Source organism: Grosmannia clavigera (genome assembly GCF_000143105.1).
Source record: "Grosmannia clavigera kw1407 unplaced genomic scaffold GCSC_97, whole genome shotgun sequence".
Taxonomy (NCBI): Eukaryota; Fungi; Ascomycota; class Sordariomycetes; order Ophiostomatales; family Ophiostomataceae; genus Leptographium; species Leptographium clavigerum.
Window position 1 is genome coordinate 673,872 of NW_014040560.1, and position 21,550 is coordinate 695,421.

General features: G+C 51.7%; 8 protein-coding genes across 8 annotated transcripts; 4 read left to right on the top strand and 4 right to left on the bottom strand.

The window, feature by feature from the left end:
* Positions 1–89: 89 nt before the first annotated feature.
* Positions 90–1,263, bottom strand: CMQ_4910 (DNA replication factor c subunit; the record flags this gene model as incomplete). Its single annotated transcript, XM_014313066.1, has 3 exons — positions 90–438; positions 492–1,114; positions 1,177–1,263. The coding sequence occupies 3 exons, from the start codon at positions 1,261–1,263 to the stop codon at positions 90–92; spliced, it is 1,059 nt and encodes a 352-aa protein (XP_014168541.1).
* Positions 1,264–2,082: 819 nt separating this feature from the next.
* Positions 2,083–3,263, bottom strand: CMQ_4905 (mitochondrial large ribosomal subunit; the record flags this gene model as incomplete). The annotated part of the gene is made up of 3 exons (XM_014313061.1): positions 2,083–2,394; positions 2,523–3,086; positions 3,258–3,263. 3 exons carry the CDS (start codon positions 3,261–3,263, stop codon positions 2,083–2,085), a joined length of 882 nt encoding a protein of 293 aa, XP_014168536.1.
* Positions 3,264–3,334: 71 nt separating this feature from the next.
* CMQ_4310 (glycoside hydrolase family 3 domain containing protein) lies at positions 3,335–6,834 on the bottom strand (the record flags this gene model as incomplete). Its single annotated transcript, XM_014312466.1, has 4 exons — positions 3,335–3,787; positions 3,922–4,565; positions 5,035–5,982; positions 6,051–6,834. The coding sequence occupies 4 exons, from the start codon at positions 6,832–6,834 to the stop codon at positions 3,335–3,337; spliced, it is 2,829 nt and encodes a 942-aa protein (XP_014167941.1).
* A 2,638-nt stretch (positions 6,835–9,472) lies between these two features.
* Positions 9,473–11,019, top strand: CMQ_4343 (uncharacterized protein; the record flags this gene model as incomplete). The annotated part of the gene is made up of 3 exons (XM_014312499.1): positions 9,473–9,776; positions 9,902–10,616; positions 10,983–11,019. 3 exons carry the CDS (start codon positions 9,473–9,475, stop codon positions 11,017–11,019), a joined length of 1,056 nt encoding a protein of 351 aa, XP_014167974.1.
* Positions 11,020–17,149: 6,130 nt separating this feature from the next.
* On the top strand, positions 17,150–17,549 carry CMQ_4416 (uncharacterized protein; the record flags this gene model as incomplete). Its single annotated transcript, XM_014312572.1, has 2 exons — positions 17,150–17,183; positions 17,290–17,549. 2 exons carry the CDS (start codon positions 17,150–17,152, stop codon positions 17,547–17,549), a joined length of 294 nt encoding a protein of 97 aa, XP_014168047.1.
* Positions 17,550–17,562: 13 nt separating this feature from the next.
* CMQ_4712 (uncharacterized protein) lies at positions 17,563–17,832 on the top strand (the record flags this gene model as incomplete). The annotated part of the gene is made up of 1 exon (XM_014312868.1): positions 17,563–17,832. The coding sequence occupies one exon, from the start codon at positions 17,563–17,565 to the stop codon at positions 17,830–17,832; it is 270 nt and encodes an 89-aa protein (XP_014168343.1).
* Positions 17,833–18,269: 437 nt separating this feature from the next.
* Positions 18,270–19,300, top strand: CMQ_4624 (uncharacterized protein; the record flags this gene model as incomplete). The annotated part of the gene is made up of 5 exons (XM_014312780.1): positions 18,270–18,408; positions 18,433–18,470; positions 18,539–18,588; positions 18,659–18,970; positions 19,267–19,300. 5 exons carry the CDS (start codon positions 18,270–18,272, stop codon positions 19,298–19,300), a joined length of 573 nt encoding a protein of 190 aa, XP_014168255.1.
* A 412-nt stretch (positions 19,301–19,712) lies between these two features.
* CMQ_4382 (uncharacterized protein) lies at positions 19,713–21,107 on the bottom strand (the record flags this gene model as incomplete). Its single annotated transcript, XM_014312538.1, has 3 exons — positions 19,713–20,127; positions 20,180–20,387; positions 20,744–21,107. The coding sequence occupies 3 exons, from the start codon at positions 21,105–21,107 to the stop codon at positions 19,713–19,715; spliced, it is 987 nt and encodes a 328-aa protein (XP_014168013.1).
* Positions 21,108–21,550: the final 443 nt, after the last annotated feature.

Below are 21,550 nucleotides of genomic sequence, written 5' to 3' on the forward strand. Positions count from 1 at the left end.
CACCCTGGCTTCCAGGATGGAATACGAAGTAGTGCCAAGCCAGACTCGTCATTGGCTCCGCTTCTCCTTGTCGTTGCCTCGGTCGACTCTTACATGTCCATGCTCATGAGGTACATTTCGAATATCCGCATAAACTTGGCCACGAACGCCTCCAGGTGGAAGATCACCTTGGTACCCGTCTTGATGCGGTGCTCGTAAAAGGCCGACCATCGGATCACCTCCGGTTTCAACTCGGCGTCGATCAGCGCCACCAGCTTGAACGTCAACGTCCGCAGAATTGTCGTCGGCGGGATGCAGTGTGTCAGGAGATCGTACAGCTTCGCCCGCACCTGCAGGATGCGTGCCGGTGTGTGCTCGTCCATGATCTCCTTGGCGACGTGGCCGATGAGGGCTTCCCAGTCGGGTGGCGGGATGGGCGTGCTGTCTACTACCTTCTCGCTGCGACCGTTAGCACGAGAGAGACGAGAAGGAGACCAGGGAAATATGCCTACTTTTGTGCGTGCACGGCCTCGTACATCAGCAGCGCCCGCCGCAGGTTCCGCCCGCTGCCCTCGGCGACACGGCGCTGTAGCGCCGGCACAGCCGGCCAGCCCTCCCGCTGCGCCGCGGCTGCCAGGACGCCGCAGATCTCGTCGTGCGAGGGCGCGGCCACGCGCACCAGCAGCGTGCGCGACCGGATGGGCGCGATGATGTTGGCCGTCGACGTGGCCAGCAAGATGAGCCGCAGATTGGGCGAGTACTTTTCCATCGTGCGGCGCAGGGCTGCCTGGGCGTCGCGTGTCAGGTGGTCGGCCTCGTTGATCACCACGACTTTGAAGCGTTGCCGGGCAGCCTGGTCGACTTGCTGTGTCTGCGCCACCTCCTTGAGCAGGTCCTGCACTACCACGCGGTCGTAGTTGCCCACGTCCGACGGCGTGATCTCCATATGGTAGACCGAAGCCACGATGTTGAACTCGAGCTTCCGGTTGCTCGTCGTCTGGAACACGCGCGCGTCAATCTTGATCTTCTCCACGCCCGGCCCGTACAGCTCCTTCAGCGTCGCCACGATTCTTGTCTTCTTGCCCGCTCCCGATGGCCCGTACACCAGCAGATGTGGGAAGTCGCCGCTGCGAGCCTGTCATGGGAGGATTAGCACGGAAGAGTCCCTCTACCATCCCTCGAGTCGATCTCACGTACAAGTGCTCGTAGTCGGTCTGTCAGCTCTGGGTGATACGTCAGCGTGTCCAGAGACCGCGGCCGGTGCTTGTCGACAATCAGCGCCATGATTCCGTGATTCTGAGAACGGTCGTGATTGTGAACTTAGTCGGGGACTGCTCCGTAGAGAGCAAAGGGTTATGAAAGGCTGCGATGGACTAACTCATCAAAAGTCTGACGCGTCGCAATGAACAAATCCATTAACGCGGTAGTGGTCCGTGCGGACAGCTGCAGACTGGCCGTCCCCACATAAGCGGATCTCTCGTGGGGTCAATTATCCCACTGAAATGATTCCTGAGTTGACAATGGCACGTATTTTACGGAGTACGGAGTACAATAAACCCTACTATAACTACCGCCGGTTACGAAATAGTTCCCTGTAGCGATAGCAAGCTCTGAGCAATTCTTCGTGTGCCTGTTCATTGTAACACATCCCTCTCACGGTCTTATCAAAGAGGAGTTTGCTTCTCAATTGACAATTAGGCTGCTTAGTATGGTTAGGGAAAAGAAAGAGGGGGAAGAAAACGACATTCTATGTGTGGCATATGTCGCTACAACGTGGTAACAAGACAGCGTTCCTTCTGCAATCGTAGAAATCCAACAAGAAGGAAGAGAGCTTCATTGTCCCAGACGAGAAATAGCACTTTGAAAGGAGAGTTTCACTAATTAAGTGCTGCATCCCATCACAATACCTTGCTCGTATATACATGCAACCGCGGTAGTCGATCGCTTTTGCTTCATTAATTTACATGTCTGTATACCTTATTTTGAGCGTCACTCCCTTCCTCTCTTTTCCGACAGTGGTGGTAGTGTACAGGTAAGTGAACGCCAGGGCTCTCGTGGCACAAGTGGCCTACATGCAAGTCCAGCACTTGGTTTCCCCAGTCTTCATGGGGCTGGTGTCGTGGAATTGGATGTGGCTGCCGCTTCTGCGATCTTTACTTGCTGGGCGGCGGGTAGCTGCCATGGACGCTTGAGGTCCTCCAGGGTCAGGCCGTCCTCGAGCTTGGTGATGCCGACAATGGGAGGGTCGCCCTTCTTGACGAACTCGTACTGGCCGGGCATCTTGTTTCCGGCGAGCCGGAAGGCGTCCCGTGCAACCTGTTCGTGGATGGCGCCGCGGATCTCAAAGATGACGCGGTTGACGGCCACACGGGAGGCCCAATGGTCGAACGAACCCTTGCCCTTGCCCATTCGTATCTAAGGGACTTGTCAGTGTCTGAGGAGGAAAGGAGATAAAAGACAAAGAACAAGGGCAAGGAGAAAGATAGAATTGGCAAAACATCAAGCCTTCTTTTCTGCTAGTCCTCTTCCCCGTCTTCACGCACCTCGTTTCCGCTGATGAACACGCCAATGTTGCAGTTGACCCGCTTGTACAGGCGGTACCGCTGTCCGCGCAGCCGCTGCTTGATGGTGTCCTCGGCCACCTTGAGCTGGGCCGCGCTGATGCGTCGGTGGTGGTCGCACATGCGAAGGCCGTAGTCGCCCCACACGATGGTGGTGCCCTTGACGGAGCCGCCCGTGGCCACACGCGGACGGCCCTTCATCATGCGGCGCTTGCGGTTGAGACTGGGCTCAAGCCAGGTGCCGGCGGCGACAGCCGTGGCTGAGAAGGCGCGGCGGCCGGCCACGGCGAGGGGGGACATCGGCAGCGTCAGCGAGAACATGGACGGTGCCGCAGCAAATGCCGCTGCTGCTGTCGATGCCGTCTTCGGGGCGATCGTGAGACGCTGGACGGCTCGGAGGAGCCCGGAGGCCGCCCAGGCGTTGTGTGCTGCCATCGGACGGAGAGGCTCGGGAGCAAGGATAGCAAAGGAGAACGAGAGCTGCACGCGGCCGGTGGCGTGGAGATTGTCGGGCGTCGTTCCGCGTTGGGTCTGCTGCGGGACAGTCTGCGATGTCGTCCAGATATGGGAAAAAATATGGTGATGCGAGAAGTTTGGACCCACTTCAATTGGCTTTTTGGCCCCTCAGTTTCCAGGCACCAATTATGGCGTCCCACCACATATGGCTTTTGACGACGTATGCTGCATTTTTGGGAGCGTTTTACTGTAACAAGGAACGACCATGGTTGGAGGGTATGTATATCTAGTCGCAGATATTTTGAGACTGCGTTTTTTCACAACCAACGACCGCAATTTCAGTTCTTAGCCTCCTCTCTGCACAACAGCCACTCATGCTTGGTGGCGACACGCTCATAGGCGTGCAGGGCGTCCGGCAAGGCGAAGACGGAGTCGACAGGGATGCGCACGCTGCCGGCCTCGAGCAGGTGGGCTAGGTAGACGCCGTCGTCGTGGGCTGGCGGCGTGCTGAATATGGCGTAGCGGCGTGGTACGCCGCCCATCCAGGTTGGAAGACAGGTGTTGAGCGGCACGTTGCGGACTGTGGCCAGCCAGCCGTTGACGCTGCTGGCGTTGGCACCACTGACGTTGATCAGGGCTCCGTCGGCTTGAAGGTACGCCGGCGAGTGGTCGAAGAGCGGCTGCGAGCCGACGCAATCAAACAGAAAGTCGAACGGACGGTCACCGTAGTTCTGAGCCAGGTAGGCCGGAAGGGGATTGTGCTGGTGATAGTCGATGAACTGGGATGTCAGCTGTAGTCATTCTTATTTTTTTTCCTGTTTTCTCCCTTCTTTTTTCCTTCTTTTCTCCTTTTTTTCGCCATCTTTCTCGCTCTCTTTCTCTTTCCGTCTCTCTCCCTCACCTCATCTGCCCCCAGGCCGCGCACCATGGCCTCGTTGCCCCCGCTGGCCACAGCCTCGACGCTAGCTCCGTGCAGCTTGCACAGCTGTACCAGCACCGAGCCGACGGATCCGCTGGCGCCGTTGACGAGCACCGTTTGGCCGGCGCACAGGCTGGCCGTGCGAATCATCTTGAGGGCAGTGCAGCCGCAGCAGTGCAGTCCCGCGGCGTCCTCGAGGCCGACAGCGTCATCGATTTGAGTTACCTGGCTGGCCGGCAGCCGCACGTACTCGGCCAACGCGCCGCGACCACCTCGCCCGAGAGCTCCAGTTCCGGGATGTAACGAGGTCCCGTCAGGAACGCCAGGCTGCTCGGCACCATTTGCAGCAGCAGCTCCGAGTTGAACTGCAGCGGCACGTACGCCACCCGGATCAGCACGTCGGCCGACGACCGGTTTGTTGGTACGGCCGGTGTCGGAAGGCCGTCCACCAGCTCCAGCACGTGGCTCGCTGCACCGCGACCTGTCCGCAGCCATGCGCGCATCGTCGGTGGCGGCAGGCCTGTCGTTGACGCCATTTTCGGGGCACCTCGTTCCGACCTGGAGTGAATGGCTGCGGGTGTGGGAAAATGCAGAGTGTGGAGTGCTGAGTGCAATGTCTAAGTCGGCGAGGGGAAGTGACCGATCGTATGCTTTGTAAACGTCGAGACAATTTGGCCTACGCGGCTATGCCTGCCTGCCTCTGCTTACCTGCGAAGAATTATCCCTTACACCTCTTTTGATAGGGGACCTTCGGGACAATCTCATATTCCGTCCGTATGGCTCTGGGCCGTAGTTCTGACGATAGGAGATCACGTTGGATGACTAAGCGACGTATCGCCATCGGGGCACACTGCCTGCGATCACTCCGTGAATGAGGCCGCCTTGCTGCCACGTTAATCATATTATCAGCGTAAAGTGTTGCTTTGATAGCTTTCCTGGTTCAGACTGTGATCAAAAGTAGGGTTTCCGTCAGATGTAAAGTATGGCAGTTGTTGAACTTCTTGAAAGCTAACTAAATACGATCTACAGGGCCGCTTCCGAAAGCAAAATCAAGGCCAAAAGCCCAGGGGCAAGCACATCAGCGTTCTCCAGTTCAATGTGTGTACCGTAAGCCATGACCAAGCCGAAATATGGGGCTTTCTGAGCTGTATGGGACATCGGTCAGAGACTCTTCCACGGCTTTCATGGACGATGGGAGGTCAAACGGAAGTTTGCCTTCGGGGGCTGCCTCGCCGAACACTACATCAAGCAGGGCCTCGTCACTGCTCCCATAGCTCGCCAGCACCGCCGCGGCCGATGACACAACTTCCGGGATAACCGCGGGCCGATCGAGATACACGTCGACGATGGTGGGCACCGCCTGATATATGGCTGCCTGTCGGGCCTGTTCCTGAAAAGAAAATGCCAGAGACCCGCTGTGAAAGCGCTTCTCAAAGCCTCCCGGACGTGCTTCATGCGGCGTGCTCAGCCGGAGTAGCGCAATGTCCGCACGAGCTGGATCCGAGACGACATACAGTCCACGGGCCGTGGCCGTAGCATGGGATAGGCCTTCCAGATAGACTTTCAGGTTCCCTCTACGAAGCGGCAGGATGTCCTTGCTGTTCGTCAAGAGGGTGAAAGAACGCTTTTGGGCATTTAAGCCCTGCCGCACAAAATTGGCCCTTCCCACCGTTTGAACGGCTACCTCCGCGTCCACAAAGGGCTGATCAAACAGCCCGAGTACAAACTTCTCGCGCAAGAGCCGACGAACGGAGATATCGATCCTAGCCTCAGAAACCAGGCCCTGCTCAACCAGTTGGACGACCAGTTCAGGACGTGACTCGCCACCGAGCTGATCGCACCCCGCGTCGATGATTTTCTGTACCCGTTCTATCTCGGTGAGGTGTTCGACACCCCAGGCACGTGCGGGCATGTCCTGTCCTGAAATGATCGCGTCGGTGACGAGGCCCCAATCCGTGCAGACAATTCCGGAGAAGCCCAGCTCCTGACGCAACAGGTCCGTGATGATCCCTTTGCTGAAAGAAAACCCGACAGCCTCGTATTTGGTTCCAATGGGCTTACCGTAATCTACATCAACTGTCAGCTCGGCCGGGACATCTGTTTCTCTCTCTAAACTAGGCCTGGAAATTTCTTACAGGGCATGATCTGAGTGGTTCCAGCTGCGATGGCGGCCTTGAAGGGACGGAGGTGATAGTCTAGATTCTTTCCAGGGTAAATCTGCTCTTTGCCATAGGCAAAGTGAGGATCTTCACCGTCTTTTTGCGGGCCGCCGCCGGGAAAGTGCTTCGTCATGGTCGCCACAGATTTTGGCCCGAGCTTGGGCCCCTGGAACCCGCGGACGTAGGCGCTGGCCAGCTCGCAGGAGAGATCGGCGTCTTCGCCAAACGTACGGTTGATGCGCGACCATCGGGGCTCGGTGGCCAGATCGACCTGCGGATGTAGTGCCAGACGGATCCCGAGGGCGAGGTACTCCTCACGGGCTATAGTCGCAAATTGCTGGACAAGTTCTGGAGACCGGAGCGCAGCCAGTCCGAGGGGCTCTGGCCACTGGGACAATGCCCCGGCGTTGAAACCTGTGCCGACATTGTTCGCAAAGTGGTTCCGCGGATCTGACGACAACGTAACCGGGATGCTGAGCCTCGTGTCCTTGGCTCGCCGCTGCAGCCGGTTGTGCCATTCCGCTGCCTCCCGGACGTCTGTCACAGGACCGAGAAGATTAAAATGGTTCATCAATTTGCTGCCGACGGGATCATCCGGCATGAGCTGGCCCTCGGGACCTATGGATATCATATCCTGAAACAGTAGTCCAGCCTTCTCATGAATGGTCATGCGGCTTAGGAGGTCCTCCACCCGCTCGTCAACAGCGAACGCTGCATCTTGATACGGGAGGACAGCTGGGAGGTCCGGAGCTGAAGCCATTGCGGAAAGTGACAGACTAGCAGCAGACAACCGATTCGCAAAGGCTGAGATGCATCCTAGTTATCTCTAGATAGGAAATGACGCCTTTCAATTACGCCACATTTATGCGTGCCGATGTCGGGAGCCTTCTTGGTTACCTGTATTGTTTATGCATACCTCAACAGGTCTGTAAGCTCGTGGACACTCATGAACGTTCCATCAAACAATTGAAAACAAGAGTGGACCTGCACCACGACGGAGAAGACGAGAGAGTACATTTCTGGCTCCCCATGGGATATAAGCCTGACACTGACCTTGGGTAGACCCCGCTTTAATATAAGCACGATTTTCCCCTTCTTTCCATACGATATTTGAGAGACTACAACTCGAGAGAAAAGTGAGCACATGTTCCCATTGCGAGTAAATCTCGCGGAAATTAGTGACATATACGTTCCTCTCTTATCCATGCTGTTATTGCTCCAGAGTTTCAAATTTCAACGCTTGATAGTTGCATGCATCACGTAATGACATTGAACGTCTGCTGTTAAGCAGCCCACATTCAGCAAAAAGCTCTGAGCTTGCTCTGTTCTGTGATTTTCATGGTAGCGTCCCAGGTGATCATCGGTATGGCAGCTACGAGGCGACGCAAAATTTTTAATAAATGACTTCCGCATGATCTGAATTGACTACTGAATTAGGACGTTTAGCGCTGCTGGCTCTTCAAGCGGTTCCTACCTGCATCGAGTTCCACAGACTTCCTGCCTCAATTGGGTAACCTAGTGAAGGTCCATCGAATAGGTCCCGTAAGACTCCGTAAGGCAACCCCCACTTTGCTTGATCCTGCACGTCCAACTCGGCATCGAAGCACAAGAAGAAGCACGGCCGTCTTCCAGACGGAGACAGGGACAACAATGGAGACGCCAAAAGGATCGGAACGCTGTAAGATACCTCTTGGTCTACTTCGCTCAAACGATGAGTTGTTGCAGTATTGTTCCGAATGTCGCCGAGGTCAAAAGGTGTTTTGTTGTCCTTGGAGGCAAGAGATTGGCGGTCGGCGGCGGGCTTGCACCACACATAAGAGGAAAGACGCCTGAAAGTACTCAGTACTCTATGATGGTGGGGAAACGGATTCCCAAGTCTTGGCGTATTCCAGCAGGTCGGCAATCTGTTCCGTCTGATCCTTGTAGTTGGTAAAGACTCCGATTATAACTTTATTCCGTTCTAGGCCACCGCATAATATGCCATGCGACATACGGCTGAGAAACAGCTTCTGCAGAGGCATCGCCAGTTGGCAGCGGATATCGGGGTCTAAGTGACTAGCAATACCTCACCGACGCCAAGGAACCACCATCCAAACGGTCCTGTAGTCTAGCGGTTAGGACACTGGATTCTGATATCTCACCATATCTTACTTCCAGTAGCCCCGGTTCGATTCCGGGCAGGACCTCTTGAATACCCACGTTTGTATTTTTATCATCATTTTTTATATTTCTGCTTTTGTGTCTCGAGAGCGATTTGGCTTTTACATGATTCTACAAAGTGTCTATGCAATAGGCATACGTAGGCAAAGTATTTTGCATACTACTTGCTACCTTATATCTAGAGTACAGGTATTCATCACGTCTTTCTGCTTGTTGCCAGTTGTAGCGCTGCTTATTCTGCTCTTTGCATTTGATTGAAAAACTTCGGTGAAGTGGCGTTTAGACGAATGTCTAAGCAACACAGCAGAGACAGCGCCAGAAAGGAAACTTTCTTAGCAGCTAAGGGTATAGACAAACTACACCAAACAACCCTGTTTCCCTCTCCCAAAGCAATGCAGGAAGCCAGAAGAAACTGGATGGCAGAGGAGCGGGAGAACGCCATGCAAGCCCATCTGCAGACGCACTCAACTTAGACAGTGGATTTTTTTTTTGCTAACGTGTCTACCTCGCCAAGCACTATCCTACATCAATTAGGTTGCGAACTAGCAAATTGCAACGAATTGCCGGGAGAAAGAACTCTCAGATGCTCTTGATTCCTCTTCCTCGACGTGTGAGGAAGCACCTGTATTTTGTGGCCCCATCAACAGCAAAAGGATTCGTGAGGTTGTCGTAAGGAGCTAGATATTGGAGGCGTTGGGTTGGCAATAGATCTAGCAGTGACACGACATTCTGGGTGTGCAGACAGACAGTTGAAACACTCATTAAAAATGTCACGTAAGTGTGAACGCGTATGTCGACGCAATCTGAAAGAACCGGTCTTCCTGAAACAAGCTCCTGTTTTCCGCAACGGTGATTTCTCAGTTGATTTGCATGTAAGCCGATGCCAGTTATTCAGATAGGGTTAAAATTTTTATTGAAGAATCTTTCATCTCGTCTGTGATTTAGTGATAAAGATTAACTCAGCAAAATTTGATATTTCATGCGTAAGCCACTGCCTCGCCCATTTCTCCTTTCCTTTTAAACTTTCTCTCTTCTATATAAAGCAGCAGGATAAAACCCAACTCTCTACAAAACTATGGAGCCTACAGAGGAGGAAAAAAGCAAATACTATAACTTTGGAGGCCTACACCCGCTGCTCTGGACGTCGCCAGTGACGTTTTTCTGCGTCGGCTGCAGGTTGTGGAGGGAGAATTCCCCTCGGCTGCCGCGGTCTTTCGCACTCGCAATGGCTTCCCGCCATGCGCCACGTGTGTGGCTCAACTGCACCTCGACATCGAGGTCCTGGACTGCGTGGCTGCACCGGCGACCCAGGGTCGGCGGTGCACCACACGGCATGCCAGAAGATACTTGACGAGGCCGGCATCAGCAATATGCATGTCGAGGTGTTCGAAACGAGTGTTGTCTCCCTTTCTGGTGGTACTGCTGCCCTCCACCGTGCATTCGAGCCAAAGTACAACGCGTTTCACCTCACGAGGAGGCGAGATGTTGTTCCTGAGATTACGCCTGCCAACAAGGCCATGATGCCATTCTTGCCTTTACCCGGTCAGTGCATCCAACAAGTTCCCCAACACCAGCCAGAACAGCCAGGACAGCTTAGCTAACAAATCCAGCACAATCTTTCTCCACTGGAACATTTTGGCGGTCTTAGCTGCAACCTGCAACTGTAGCCGCCGACGGCTCACGCCAGCCAGACCAGAAAACTCATGCTTTGACCTCCCGACATGTCGCTGTGCGAACCCGTCACAACCACGACGAGTGCTACATTGAGCCAAGCGACACGAATGGCCTAATACATATTGCTTGGGGCGCAACAAATCGCTTTCTCGGTGAGCTTCGCAATCTCGAACACTGTCGCTCGGAAATGAACAGATGCATGTGGCCCCTCCAGAAGTTGCATTACGAGGACACTGCCTCAAAGGCGGATGAAGAGGCGCTTGCTCTCCTCGAGAGTTGCGAAAACACATACCTCGGTCGTGTCACAGATCTGATAGGAAATGCATCAGAGCTCAGCCTGGACGCACAGGAGCGACGTGTCGGACAATTCGCATTTGCAGGAAAGCATGGTCTGAACGACGATGGCGGCTGGAGTGATTGGGCTTTGGTTGCGCTTGACAAGGCCCACGAGATGGAGAGGAGCGATGTTAAGGACAGCAAGGACGGTGGCGGGGACGACAGCAATGACGCCGAAAATCTTTTTGGATCGAACCAGGTCTCCATGGACGACTTGCTTTCGCGAAAACGCGGCCATTTGTCTGTGGTTCTTGGCCTATCTGACGACATTCCCATCTTCCACAAAATGGACACTCACGGCTTCGTGCATTTTCAGCTCCCCGCTGCTGCCTATTCTGCCCAGCCCCCACCTTCTCCTTCCAGAAAAGTCCGGTGCGTTTTCGAGCAAGGGGCACAATCCGGCCTCAAGGTAGGAATGCTGAGTGCGCTGGAAGCAATGGTACGGACGGACTCTAACTACCTTGAAAATCCATTTGCTATACCAACACCAGACATTACCTGGCATTACCAACAGCAAGTGCAATCAGACACGCAGACCTGGCAAGCCACCCAGCCAGCCAACAATGTCCCCCCCTCACAGGAACTGCCATATTATATCACTAATGAAAGTGTTAAGGTTCCGAAATTATTAATTGACCAACCTTTTCCCTAAGCCTGCCAAATTTTCCAACCATCGATGCCAACATCCCCAGACTCTTGCACACTCTAACCTGGATTCACACTTTCCTTGCCGCACAGTCCAAACGCATCCCAAAGAGGTACCACACTGCAATAGCTTCTTTAAACAAAGACACTTTCCTCGCAGCCAAGGCTAATAACAAACTGCGCCAAACAACCATCCCCTCCTTCTTAAGAACAGTTTAAGAAGTAAGAAAAAGCCGGATGGCAAACGAGTAGAAGAGAGCAATATAAACACACTTGTAAACGTACTAAAATAGTAAGACTTAAGAAGACGTTTTTGCTCTTAAAGTAGTAGGATATTTAGTTATTATTTGTAAATAAGTTTTTTATATATAAATTTAATAAAGATAGATACTTTCTTAAATATAAAGCAAGACTTATTGCTAGAGAAGATTAATGCTAGAATTTTTATAAAGAAACTTTTACTGCTACTCTTACTCTACGTACGTTAAGTATAATTCTTATTTACGCCTAATATAAGAATATACTTATACTTTAATATAATGTTGTTATTGTATATGTCTACGCTAATCTTAAAAAACCTATCTTTTTAAAACAACCACTAGGTTTTCGCAATAAAGGTCTCTTAAAGGTTAAGAAAGTACTATATAGACTACCTTAGTCTGGCAACCTTTAGCAAAACACATTCGAGAACAAACTCTTAAAGCCTAACTTAAGACTGCGAAAACTATCCCAAGATGGCTGCGTCTATGTTAAAAAGGCATCGTCCTCTTCTACTACATTAATGATTTCACCATCGCCCACACCCTAGAACAAGAATCGGAAGCGAAAAAGCTTATCCAAGCGATGCGCAACAGTTTCGAAATCTCTGGCGGTGATCCTCTTCACTGGTACTTAGGACTAGATCAGACAGGGGAGACGTCGTGGCGATCGTTCTGCCCGTGGTGAGCTTTCCCGGCAATTCGCTGCATACGGAAACGTTCATTGCCCAAAAATTCTCTGACGGTGGCGACTCGGGGTCCTGCGTTTTTGACATAGACGGGTCCATTATTGGCATGCTTGACGCCGGCCTGTCAGTGAACGTCTCTCCATAATACGCCGAGCAGGCCTACGGAAAGCAACCGATCTTGGAGCACAGCGGCCGCTCTCGGCCAAGAAATGGACCCTATCTTGGCCGGTCTGGACATTGCATTTTTGACGCCCATACAGTCCATCTTGGCGGAAATCAAGAAGGTAACCGGCATGACACCGCGCATTTTGTAACTTTGCAGAAGGTAGAAGAACATGCTTCAGTTTTTGTTTATTTACTTCTATATCTATTTATTCATTTTAACGTCGCCATTCAAGGGGTTATGCCCTAAGAACTAACACGCCTCCCTAAGGGCATGTGACGGAGGAGGCAGGGGATGTCTGATGACAGCCTAACCCGCTCCTCACGCCTATCTAGGTAGCTGCAAAGCAGCTGATGTGCTTCAGATACTAGCAAGTGAGAAATGCAAAATGACAAGAACACACAAAGGTTTCCACAAAGTGCCAAACACTGGTAATTGAGGTCTTGAAAACATGGAAGGAGCCCTTATATGGAAGAAACCGAATGGAAGCAGTAATAAGCCGTAAGTGAAAATAATATCAAAATGGTAAGACAACAAGGGCTATCCGTGTGTATGCAATGCTTATAGGGACCTGGCTTGATTCAACCATCGATGTCTAGTCTTAGCAGCGAGCAGAGTCATTCTCTAGGTGTCGAGCGGGCCTTCATTGAAATATTGCCGACAGGAAGTCACCTATCGATGAGTGGTCATCTGACGAAGTGTCTGGGTCTGGGTCGTTGCTAGAAGTGGCGAGGTTGTTGACGCCATTGGCGAGTTCGACAGTGTTATTGACGGCTGTGAGTGTCACTTCAGCTCGAGATGGCGCCCGAGATGCCGCCCGAGATGCCGCCTGAGATGCTGCCCTAGCCTCTTTCCGAGACTTGTGACCCCGAGCATAATTAATTGCCAAAAATCCGCCAATAACAACAAAGGCAATTGGATCCATGGCTTTGTAGAGCAAATAGTCTTGTGAAATCTTTGTCTTGTAGAAAAAAGGAGAGGCTGGCAGTGCGAAGTGTGACGGGGTAATAAATGGAAGACCAATCTGTAATTGATCTATGGGTGTAGTGGTCGAATTCTGTGTTTATTGCTGCAATCGAGTGCACGATGAGCTCTGCTTTATACGCGTAAAGCAAAGCTTTGCATGGCAGAGAGAAGAGTGCATGTTACCAACCGACTTGCACAGCCCCGACATGGGCAGAAATCGGGGCATATTTCTGGCTTGCCTTGCATGGTAACTTAATGCGTCTGACCTCTTTTGTACTTGGAAAAAAGGAAACAAACTACAGCTGTAAGGCCTAGCCTGTTTATTTGCTTTTTGTTATACTCAGCCTTCCCATAAAATATGTGATAAACGTACAGCCTCCAAGAAAATACCGAAACAGAGCACCTCGCATTTTACATAGTAGCAGCATACAACCTATCAATTAGCCAATACTGAAAGCCTATGAAAAAAATTTACCAGCAGAGTTGCAAACAATAACCCTCACCTCAGGTGATCATATTACACTCAGCTTGTCCTATGCGAGTAACAGTAGCAGTTTGGATTTTTTGACGACACTCCTACGACTGCTCCAAGACTACTCGGCGAAGGGGGAGGGTAGCCAAAAGACGAACATTGCGGCTGTAGTCTGATCGATTCATATGTAAATCACAGGCCTCCTTCTATGGTGACGATCTAATTGTATTCGGGTACAATTTTCACTGGAGGATCATTAGCGCGATCCTGCAGCGAAGGATTCGATCTTCCACAGTGTGCCTGTCTTCGTCATATCTTTGGTCTGCTCTGATAGGTCCTGCCTAGTCAGGTTTACACCGGCCTGCCAGTATGCTGTGCCTCTGCCCGTCCCGCTCCTGCCGAATCCACCCAGGCCTCCGATCTCTCCTTCGATATACGGAGTACGCTACAACCTCCATTTACTCTGTAGTCTATGTCTTCTAGCCCCTTTCTTTTCACATATACTAAGAAAATGCAGCCAGTGTTACGGGCACGATTTACCTGCGTGCCCCAAAGCGCCGTGTCGATAGTGCTTATGTCGGATCACCCTCAACAGCGGCTTTCTGTTTTGAACTCGTCTACTCGTATACTCGTGACATCAAATCTGGCATGTCATGCTAGTTGAGGGGTGTGCGTGGACCTGGCGCTCTGGTTAAGCGACCTATGTAGTGTTGTTAGGCTAATTGGGGCTGACGCTGAACCCGATTCTCGGATGGGCGGTGGCTGTTGGATTGGCACTCGCGGCAGCGGCGTGTTGCTCGATATGTTGGGCTGGGTAGCCTGCACCGGGAGTGACGCCCGGCCCGGCTTCCTCGAGAAGAAGTGCGGAGGACTGCCTTACGTCGACATAGAACATGGAGCTGCTGCTGATGCTGTGCTTGCGTGATTGATCAGCTGGGCGACCTAGATGGGCTCCAAAGACCCCCCCCCCCCCCAACACGAATGCCTTTTTCCATTAGACCTGATTGTTCTCATATCCTTCAATCATTAAACCTCTTGGTACTAGCTGGATTTGTCTTCCGACAACAAGGGCACAGCTGCGGTTTTCAACCTGGTCGTTGACTGTTTGGAGCAGGACTCCACGTTAGCCGCATACGGCTTTTAAGGGGAGTCTGCCAGCAAATTGACTTTCGGAAGGAAGGCAAGGAGGAAAGGGGCCGTTAATAGAAGCTATTTCATGCTGATACGGTGATTCTTGCGGAAGTACCGAGTGGCAGACCACCTCCAGAAGACGGTGCAGGAAGTAAGTCACAGCACTCTGTCACCGAGGATCACGCGTATAGCTCTGCCCATTAATATGGCAGCATCGCCTCAGATTTATAATTGGACGAAATTCTATCTTTCAAATATACATATACCTTCGAACATTCCCTTTCTCTGCACCGCGGAATATTCTATAAGCCAGGAGGCTATGACATAACGACCGTTATTCCAGTATTGCACAAACAACGACAGTCAAACAGGAAACCGTTGCTGAGGGTGATCTGGTAAAAGCGTCGACACGGCGCACCTGGGCACGAAGGTCAATTCTGTGTCTGTAGCAGCCACATGGCATGTGTATATATGCTGTACATGACACAATGGGTCACTGTGCAGAATATATTGCCTCAGTGCGTCCTTGCAATAGTCAGATTCAAAAGTCTTCATGCTCGTCTTACAGGGTGTGGGATCTCCTTCCAAGACTTCTACATCGCTCTAGCGTTCTGATGTCAGCCGCGCTTCGTCTTCCTACTCAGCTTTCTATACACACTGCGAGCGCACTTCTAATATTTACTCACTTTTGTGGTGAAAATCGTGATATAGAGGTATTTGTGTTGCCCGTTCTCTTCAGACGTTGGCCTTCACTTCGACCGCTTCATTTACCCTCTACAGAAGATTAGTGTTCACGCGGTTTGTTCATCCTGTGATGTAAAGACTTTAACTTAGACAAGAACATTAACTGTTAGCGTAGGCTATTCGTCCTTATGGCTGGTACTCTCTGGAGGCCAGTTTGGCTGGACCGTCGTCGCTGGCACATTGGAAGGGCCGGGGTGTTTCTACTACAAGGTTGGTTGCCTACTGTGTATACAACGTTATCTTTTGAGAACACTTCACTAATTAGTAGGACCTCCTTTCTAGCAAAATATTTTTTGCCTCCGTGACTACTTCTTTCCAACACGTCGACCACTCTGTTATGGCCTGAGTTTGGTGCCGACTCGTCGACCATTCGATTGGGTGGCTATATCCCAAAGAATTGATCTTTCTCACAACCAGAATACAAGACAAAGGCATATTTTAGGCCTTTAAGCATGGCAGGACTACTAGGTTACATGTAGGCTTTTTAAACGAGGTGAGATCTATACGCCGACTATTCTATACCCACGACAAGCCCCAAGTAATCACCAGAAAGTAATGCATCGTTTCGGATCAACCAGAGAAGGCTTCCAGCCGAGTTAGAGATTCAGGTGCCGCGGTTTATGCTGGGGGTCGGTTAGGAGTTTTACTAATGGCTGTGGCAAAATTGACCCTTCATCTGCTGATATAAGTGATGTCACCTAAGTCACACCCATCGAGGCCATCCTTCAATTTCTGGAAAATAAGTTTGGCAAGGTGGAAATTCTGTAATAGACGAAGAGATACGGAGAATTATGCCGACTGGACAAAAAATGCTAGAGGACTGATTTCTCCACTCTTTTCTACCACTGGCTGGCCCTCTGCAGAGGCGCCGTTTTACGGAGTAATTGGCTTTATAATGCAGCCTTTTCCGATTGTTACTTCCACTGTAAAGTTTTATAAGTCAAGGGAATAGAGTCATCAATGTAAGGAAGGCCTCTCAAAAGGGCCAACAAGGCAGTTACCTCCTGGTCAGTTCCTTTTCTCTTAGTATTATTGTTCTCTATACATGAACAGTGATTCAAGACTGCTATGACCGCCTTTTCCTCGCTTGCCTCGCTTGCTAGTGATTTCTTATTAGTTGTTGGTGAAGTTGTCGTCATAGGGACGACTGAAGAGGTGACCAGCTGACTATGTATGTACGGAGTAAAATACGTCGTACGGACTACTTCATATTATAACTCCGTAGATGTTCGCCTATTGAGGTATCCTCCAAGTGGGTCGTCACACTCCATCTTTTTCGAACATTAGCTAGCAGGGGCCAAACAACCTAGTGCGCGTACCTGGCATTAGCGTGCGGTACATGAAAGAAAACGGGTTTTAGCTCAGAATTTCCCCGCTGGTGTTTTTCTTCCCTCTTCTCCCTCGAACCAACTGCATCTTACTACATCGTGATATGTTTTGCTGCTTTGCGACAAAACTACTCGACGCTCAGAATTCGCAGTCTGAAAGCTTAGGAGCTAATCGCTTGATACTCTGCAGAGACCAGCAACTGCACGAAATTTCATTGCACCGGTTCGTTTTCATTCACCCTCGATTCCTAGTCACTTCGGCTCTCAATCACCTACACCGACCGACCATGTCTCAATCGGCTGACACCGCAACCAGACCGCGCCCGAAAAAGTGCGTAACTTTTTCAAAGGACTGTGTTGTCTTTGCTGGTGCCTTTGGCCCTGCCATTGCTAGTGCGTAAGCTTCGGCTACGCGCACAAGATCACGGCAAGACTCACATCGTTACGCAGAAGAGACCAGGAACCGTTCATCGGCTTCGCCCTGGACTTTCCCTAGGTGACCCTAATGAAATGGAGAATTTTGGCTTTGGCGTCCGTTATTATGGTATGTGTGATACTGTCAAGTTTGTCTTTTTCTTAATTATTTATTGTTTCCTTATTTATTGTTTCCTTATTTATTGTTTCCTTCTTTGTTGTTTCCAATTCTATAGTTTCTTACTACAAAGTTGCCCTCCGGAAAAGCGGTCCCTGCAGCCAAACCAACGGGGTCAGCGGCCGAGGCACGCCCTGCCCGGGTTTCAAGAAAGCCACCGGTCCCGAAAGCACCCACTCGAGCGAAGCCGGCAGCGAAGACGACGGCAGCGGACGCCGTAAGAGCTGGATCGGAGGCCTCGTCAGCAGCCGCGACAACAGAGAAAGGAAAGAAGGCGGCAGGGGAGAAAGCCAGCGCGGCAACCTAGGCCCAAACTAAAGAGGAAGCCAGAATGGCGATTCGAACGAAACAGCCCAACCTAGAGGACCCGCCGCGCACCCCCTCGCCCCAGAGTATGCCGACGTATGATCACACTGCGTCGCCCACGCTGCACTACTCCCCACCGCACCAGCCGCACTGGCCCGGGTGGCGGGCCAGCGAAGAAGCCTATGCTCTGGCGAACCGACCGCCCCGCCCCGCGAGAACTGAGGAGCCAGGGAACGCTCAGAACGAGGGAGAGGTAGGCGAAGGAGCGGCCCAGCCGGCTCAGCCAGTGGAGTGAAGTTTTGCGATCGAAGTCCCCCTAGAATGTAACCCCTTTTTGCTTTTAACCATTGTTAACGTTCATCCTTTCGCTCTTTTGTCTTGTTTCTCTTTGCGCGCCACGATCGAACTGCTCAACCAGGACGACGATAGACCACTTCGGATTACCAGATCAGACTGCTCAACCAGAATGACCATAGCAGGAGTACCTTGCATTTACTGACATTTCACTTTTCCGCTCCGATCGAATTTCGTCCTGCGAAAACTGTCTTTTTACATGTCGTGCAGTGCTCCCCCATAGTTAGCTGCGTTTCCTTCCAAAACGAAGAAGGCTCTCACCGACCAAACTGCTCCTGGATGCCTCTTGACGTAAAGGTCTAGTGGGCATATGACACGGCATCGTCGTGTCTTAGCACTCCGCTTCTGTTGATTCACATCTGACCGATTCTAGTCGACATGAAGGAAGACAGCGGCGCAGTAAAGCCTACGAACTTCCACAGGATCGTTGTGCGGTTTCCTCGGTACGACATCAAGATCGTTGTGGACGAGCCCGGCAACGCCATGCGCGCCAAATTCCCCACGGCGCCAAAAATCTGTCTTTTCTGAGCGTCTTTGTCAGGGAGGATGCGTATTCCGGCGTACCGCCTCGTGGTACAGGTATGCAGCCTGTTTCCCGACAAGATTTTACTTTATGATTTGTCGCTCTGCTAACTATTGTGGCACAGCTCCGCATGTGTCGCGGCATGTTTGGTCATATCACAGACGTCCCCAACCGGTATGCTCCGCCATTTTTTTGTCCACTGCGCTGGGTCGCAGGTTTTCACCAACCCAATCACGGGCTCGAGGCGCTGCCCCAACCAGACCAAGATCGCTCTTGACTTCATTCGCGATTTTATCGAAGCGAATAAGGTCGACGCCCGCAGCGTGCGTGTACTTACGCCGTACGCGGCGAATGTGTACCTGATCAACAGCATGGTCAGGCTGCCCGAGTACTCTTCGCTGTCTTCAATGGAGCCGGCCACGACCGTCGACTCATTTCAGGGCCTGGAGGCCGACATTGCGGTCGTCGTGCGGGCGTCAGGGTCAACTCCGGCTCCCGCCGGAGTTGACCCTGACGCCCGGCTCCTGCCGTTGACGTCCCTTGACGCTGGGACTCCGTCCCAAGCGTGGACGCGTGTTGCCACGGCCCTCGAAGCCATGGCAAGTTGTCAAGCATTGGAATCCGCCACACTGTAGACCTTCCGCCCCATTTGGCCGTACGGGCCTGTGATTGGTCAGAAGGCACAAAAGCGGGACCTGACACTAGTATTGATACGGACCCCCAGAAGGGTCGCGATGTATCTATTTCTTCCTTAGCACACACTAGACCCTATTCAGCCTCCTGCTCCTCACAGTGCATCACGTTATATGACCGCCACGTACTCCGTATAGCCTCCTTTAACCTTCACACAAGTCCCTCCTCTCCTGTTGCCGAGTCCACCGGCTGAATGTTATGCTCAGCAGACAGCGGTGCGGCCTGGTCGTATTCGGTGACATCAACATCACTGGAAAGCTCGGGGGGAGGGCAAGGCCAAGGCCAAGGGTGGTGATAAGTTCAAGGTAGAGGGCATCCACGGGAACACATACTTCACCAGAGCTATTGCTCTGAAGGCCCTGAACCAGCGTTGGCACAAGCAGAATAGGCTTGCCTGGGTGACAAAGTCAGCTGCTCGGGAGAGTTGTTCTTGGGACCAGTGCCAATCTAGATCTTAATTGAGAGAAATGCTTTCGTCACAACTTTACTCGTAAAATAATTTATTAACACTGGGCCTCCTGACCCAGTAACCCATTCATTGTAGTAAAGAACTTGAACGCTCAGCAATCTCTGTCATTTCTTGAAAACTACAGGAAACACATCTGTTACACCCCCCCATACTTTTCCTGCATCATCTTGAATCGACGAAACTCTTCAAACAGCTCCTTGTCGAATTGCCCGCTGTCCTGCTCCTTGGACTTTCCCTTGGCGATTCCCATTGGCGGCACCGCCTTCTCCTCCTCCGCCCCACTTTCGGAACTTCCCGACTCGCTTTCCGAAGGCCTGCCTGCACCTATGGAAACGTTATGGTCCTGATCATTACGCCATTGATCCTTGGCCGCAATCTCGTCGTCGAAGCCCTGCAGGGTGCGGATTAGGTAGTCGCCAAATTTGCGCGAAGCCTCGGCCACCACCTTGAACTGCTTCTTCCCGAGCGATGGCTTCTTGGACGTTGATGTCTGCTTGATAATGTCGTATTCGACGAGTGCAATGGCCGTCTGGAACGCGTTTCGAATTTGTCTATTCGCTTAGCATGTGCAGTTCTCTCCGGGACCTTGGGAATGCAACCTACCTCCCATTCCAAGTTCCCTGCTTGTGCAGACTCTCGTGGTGCCGCTTGGCAAAGCTGAAGATTTCATCCTCCTTGATGCGGAACTGCAGGGCTCCCGGTCGCTGCATCGCCTCCTTCGTTTTGTGCAGAAAGACCTCGCAGAGTTTGAGAACTGCATCCAGACCCAGACGAGGATAGTACAGGCTTAGATGGACACGAGACTTGAAGGCTGGGTCAATCCCACCGACTCAGTTAGTCGTCAAGAACAATATCTCAGAGTAGTATTCGAGGCTTCGTAGGAAAACGCTCGTCACAGCATTGCGCCGGAGGTCCGTTTTGTTTCGCTTGGCCAGAAAAACGTCGGCCTCGTCCAGAAGAAGCACACAGCCCCATTTCTGTGCCAGTCGGAAGTTGTGGACCAGATTCCTTTCCACTTCCGCGGCCGTCTCTCCGATATCACCACATGTTATAGGGAACAGTGGCCGCTCTGTCTTGTCGGCAATACATTCTGCCGTCGATGTTTTGCCCACTCCTGTCTCTGGTTAGCGGATTCCTGGAGAGGATTTTCATATCTCCCACACTCACCTGGTTCCCCATGAAGAAGAATGATAAGGCCAGCTCCTTTCCCCTTCACAATATCAAGCGAGTTGGCTGTTGATCTCTCAGCAGCTTCGGAAGAAGCTCCGTGCCCTCTTTCGTGCGTCTCTACCAATGCAAGAACCGTTTTCTTATGGTCAGCTGGAAGCATGAGCTCCTCAAAATTATTTTCAAAGGAAACAGATGATAGTCCTGCCATGGGCACTGTGACCCATTGCCGGCTTCGCAGGACAAACGCGTACACAGAAGGTGGCATCAAGAGAAAATCTTTCTGCTGGAGGTCTTCCACCTTTCTGTCTTCGAACAGTCCCCCATAGTCGATTCGAAAGATATCCTGCTGGTCACATTTCATTTCCAGATCTGGATAAATCATGTCCGTTCCGCAGCATCCAGATCTCAGTCTGCCATGACTACAAGGGGACAGTTCTTGTATCTCACGCTTATCGCTTGGTGTAAAATCGTCTCTACTATAATCGGTCTGAGGTTCCCATTGTGAATTGTAACTGAATGCCAGAGTCATATCCACAATCACCTGGCCATCAATTTGTTGTGACAGCTGGTCCAGCGTTCTGCCGCTAAGTTTTTGATGTAAATATGGACTCTGAGTCAAGCTCACATATTGACGTCCCTGGGCCAATAGGCGCCTTTCAGTGACCTCCTTGTCGGACGTGAACTTTAGCGGGTGTATCTCCAGCGACGAGATGTGACGTTTGCCGTAGTATCTTCGAATCTTAAATGAATGTAAAACCGACTTGTAGTAGGAACCTTCGAAATATAGACAGCAACAATCAACAA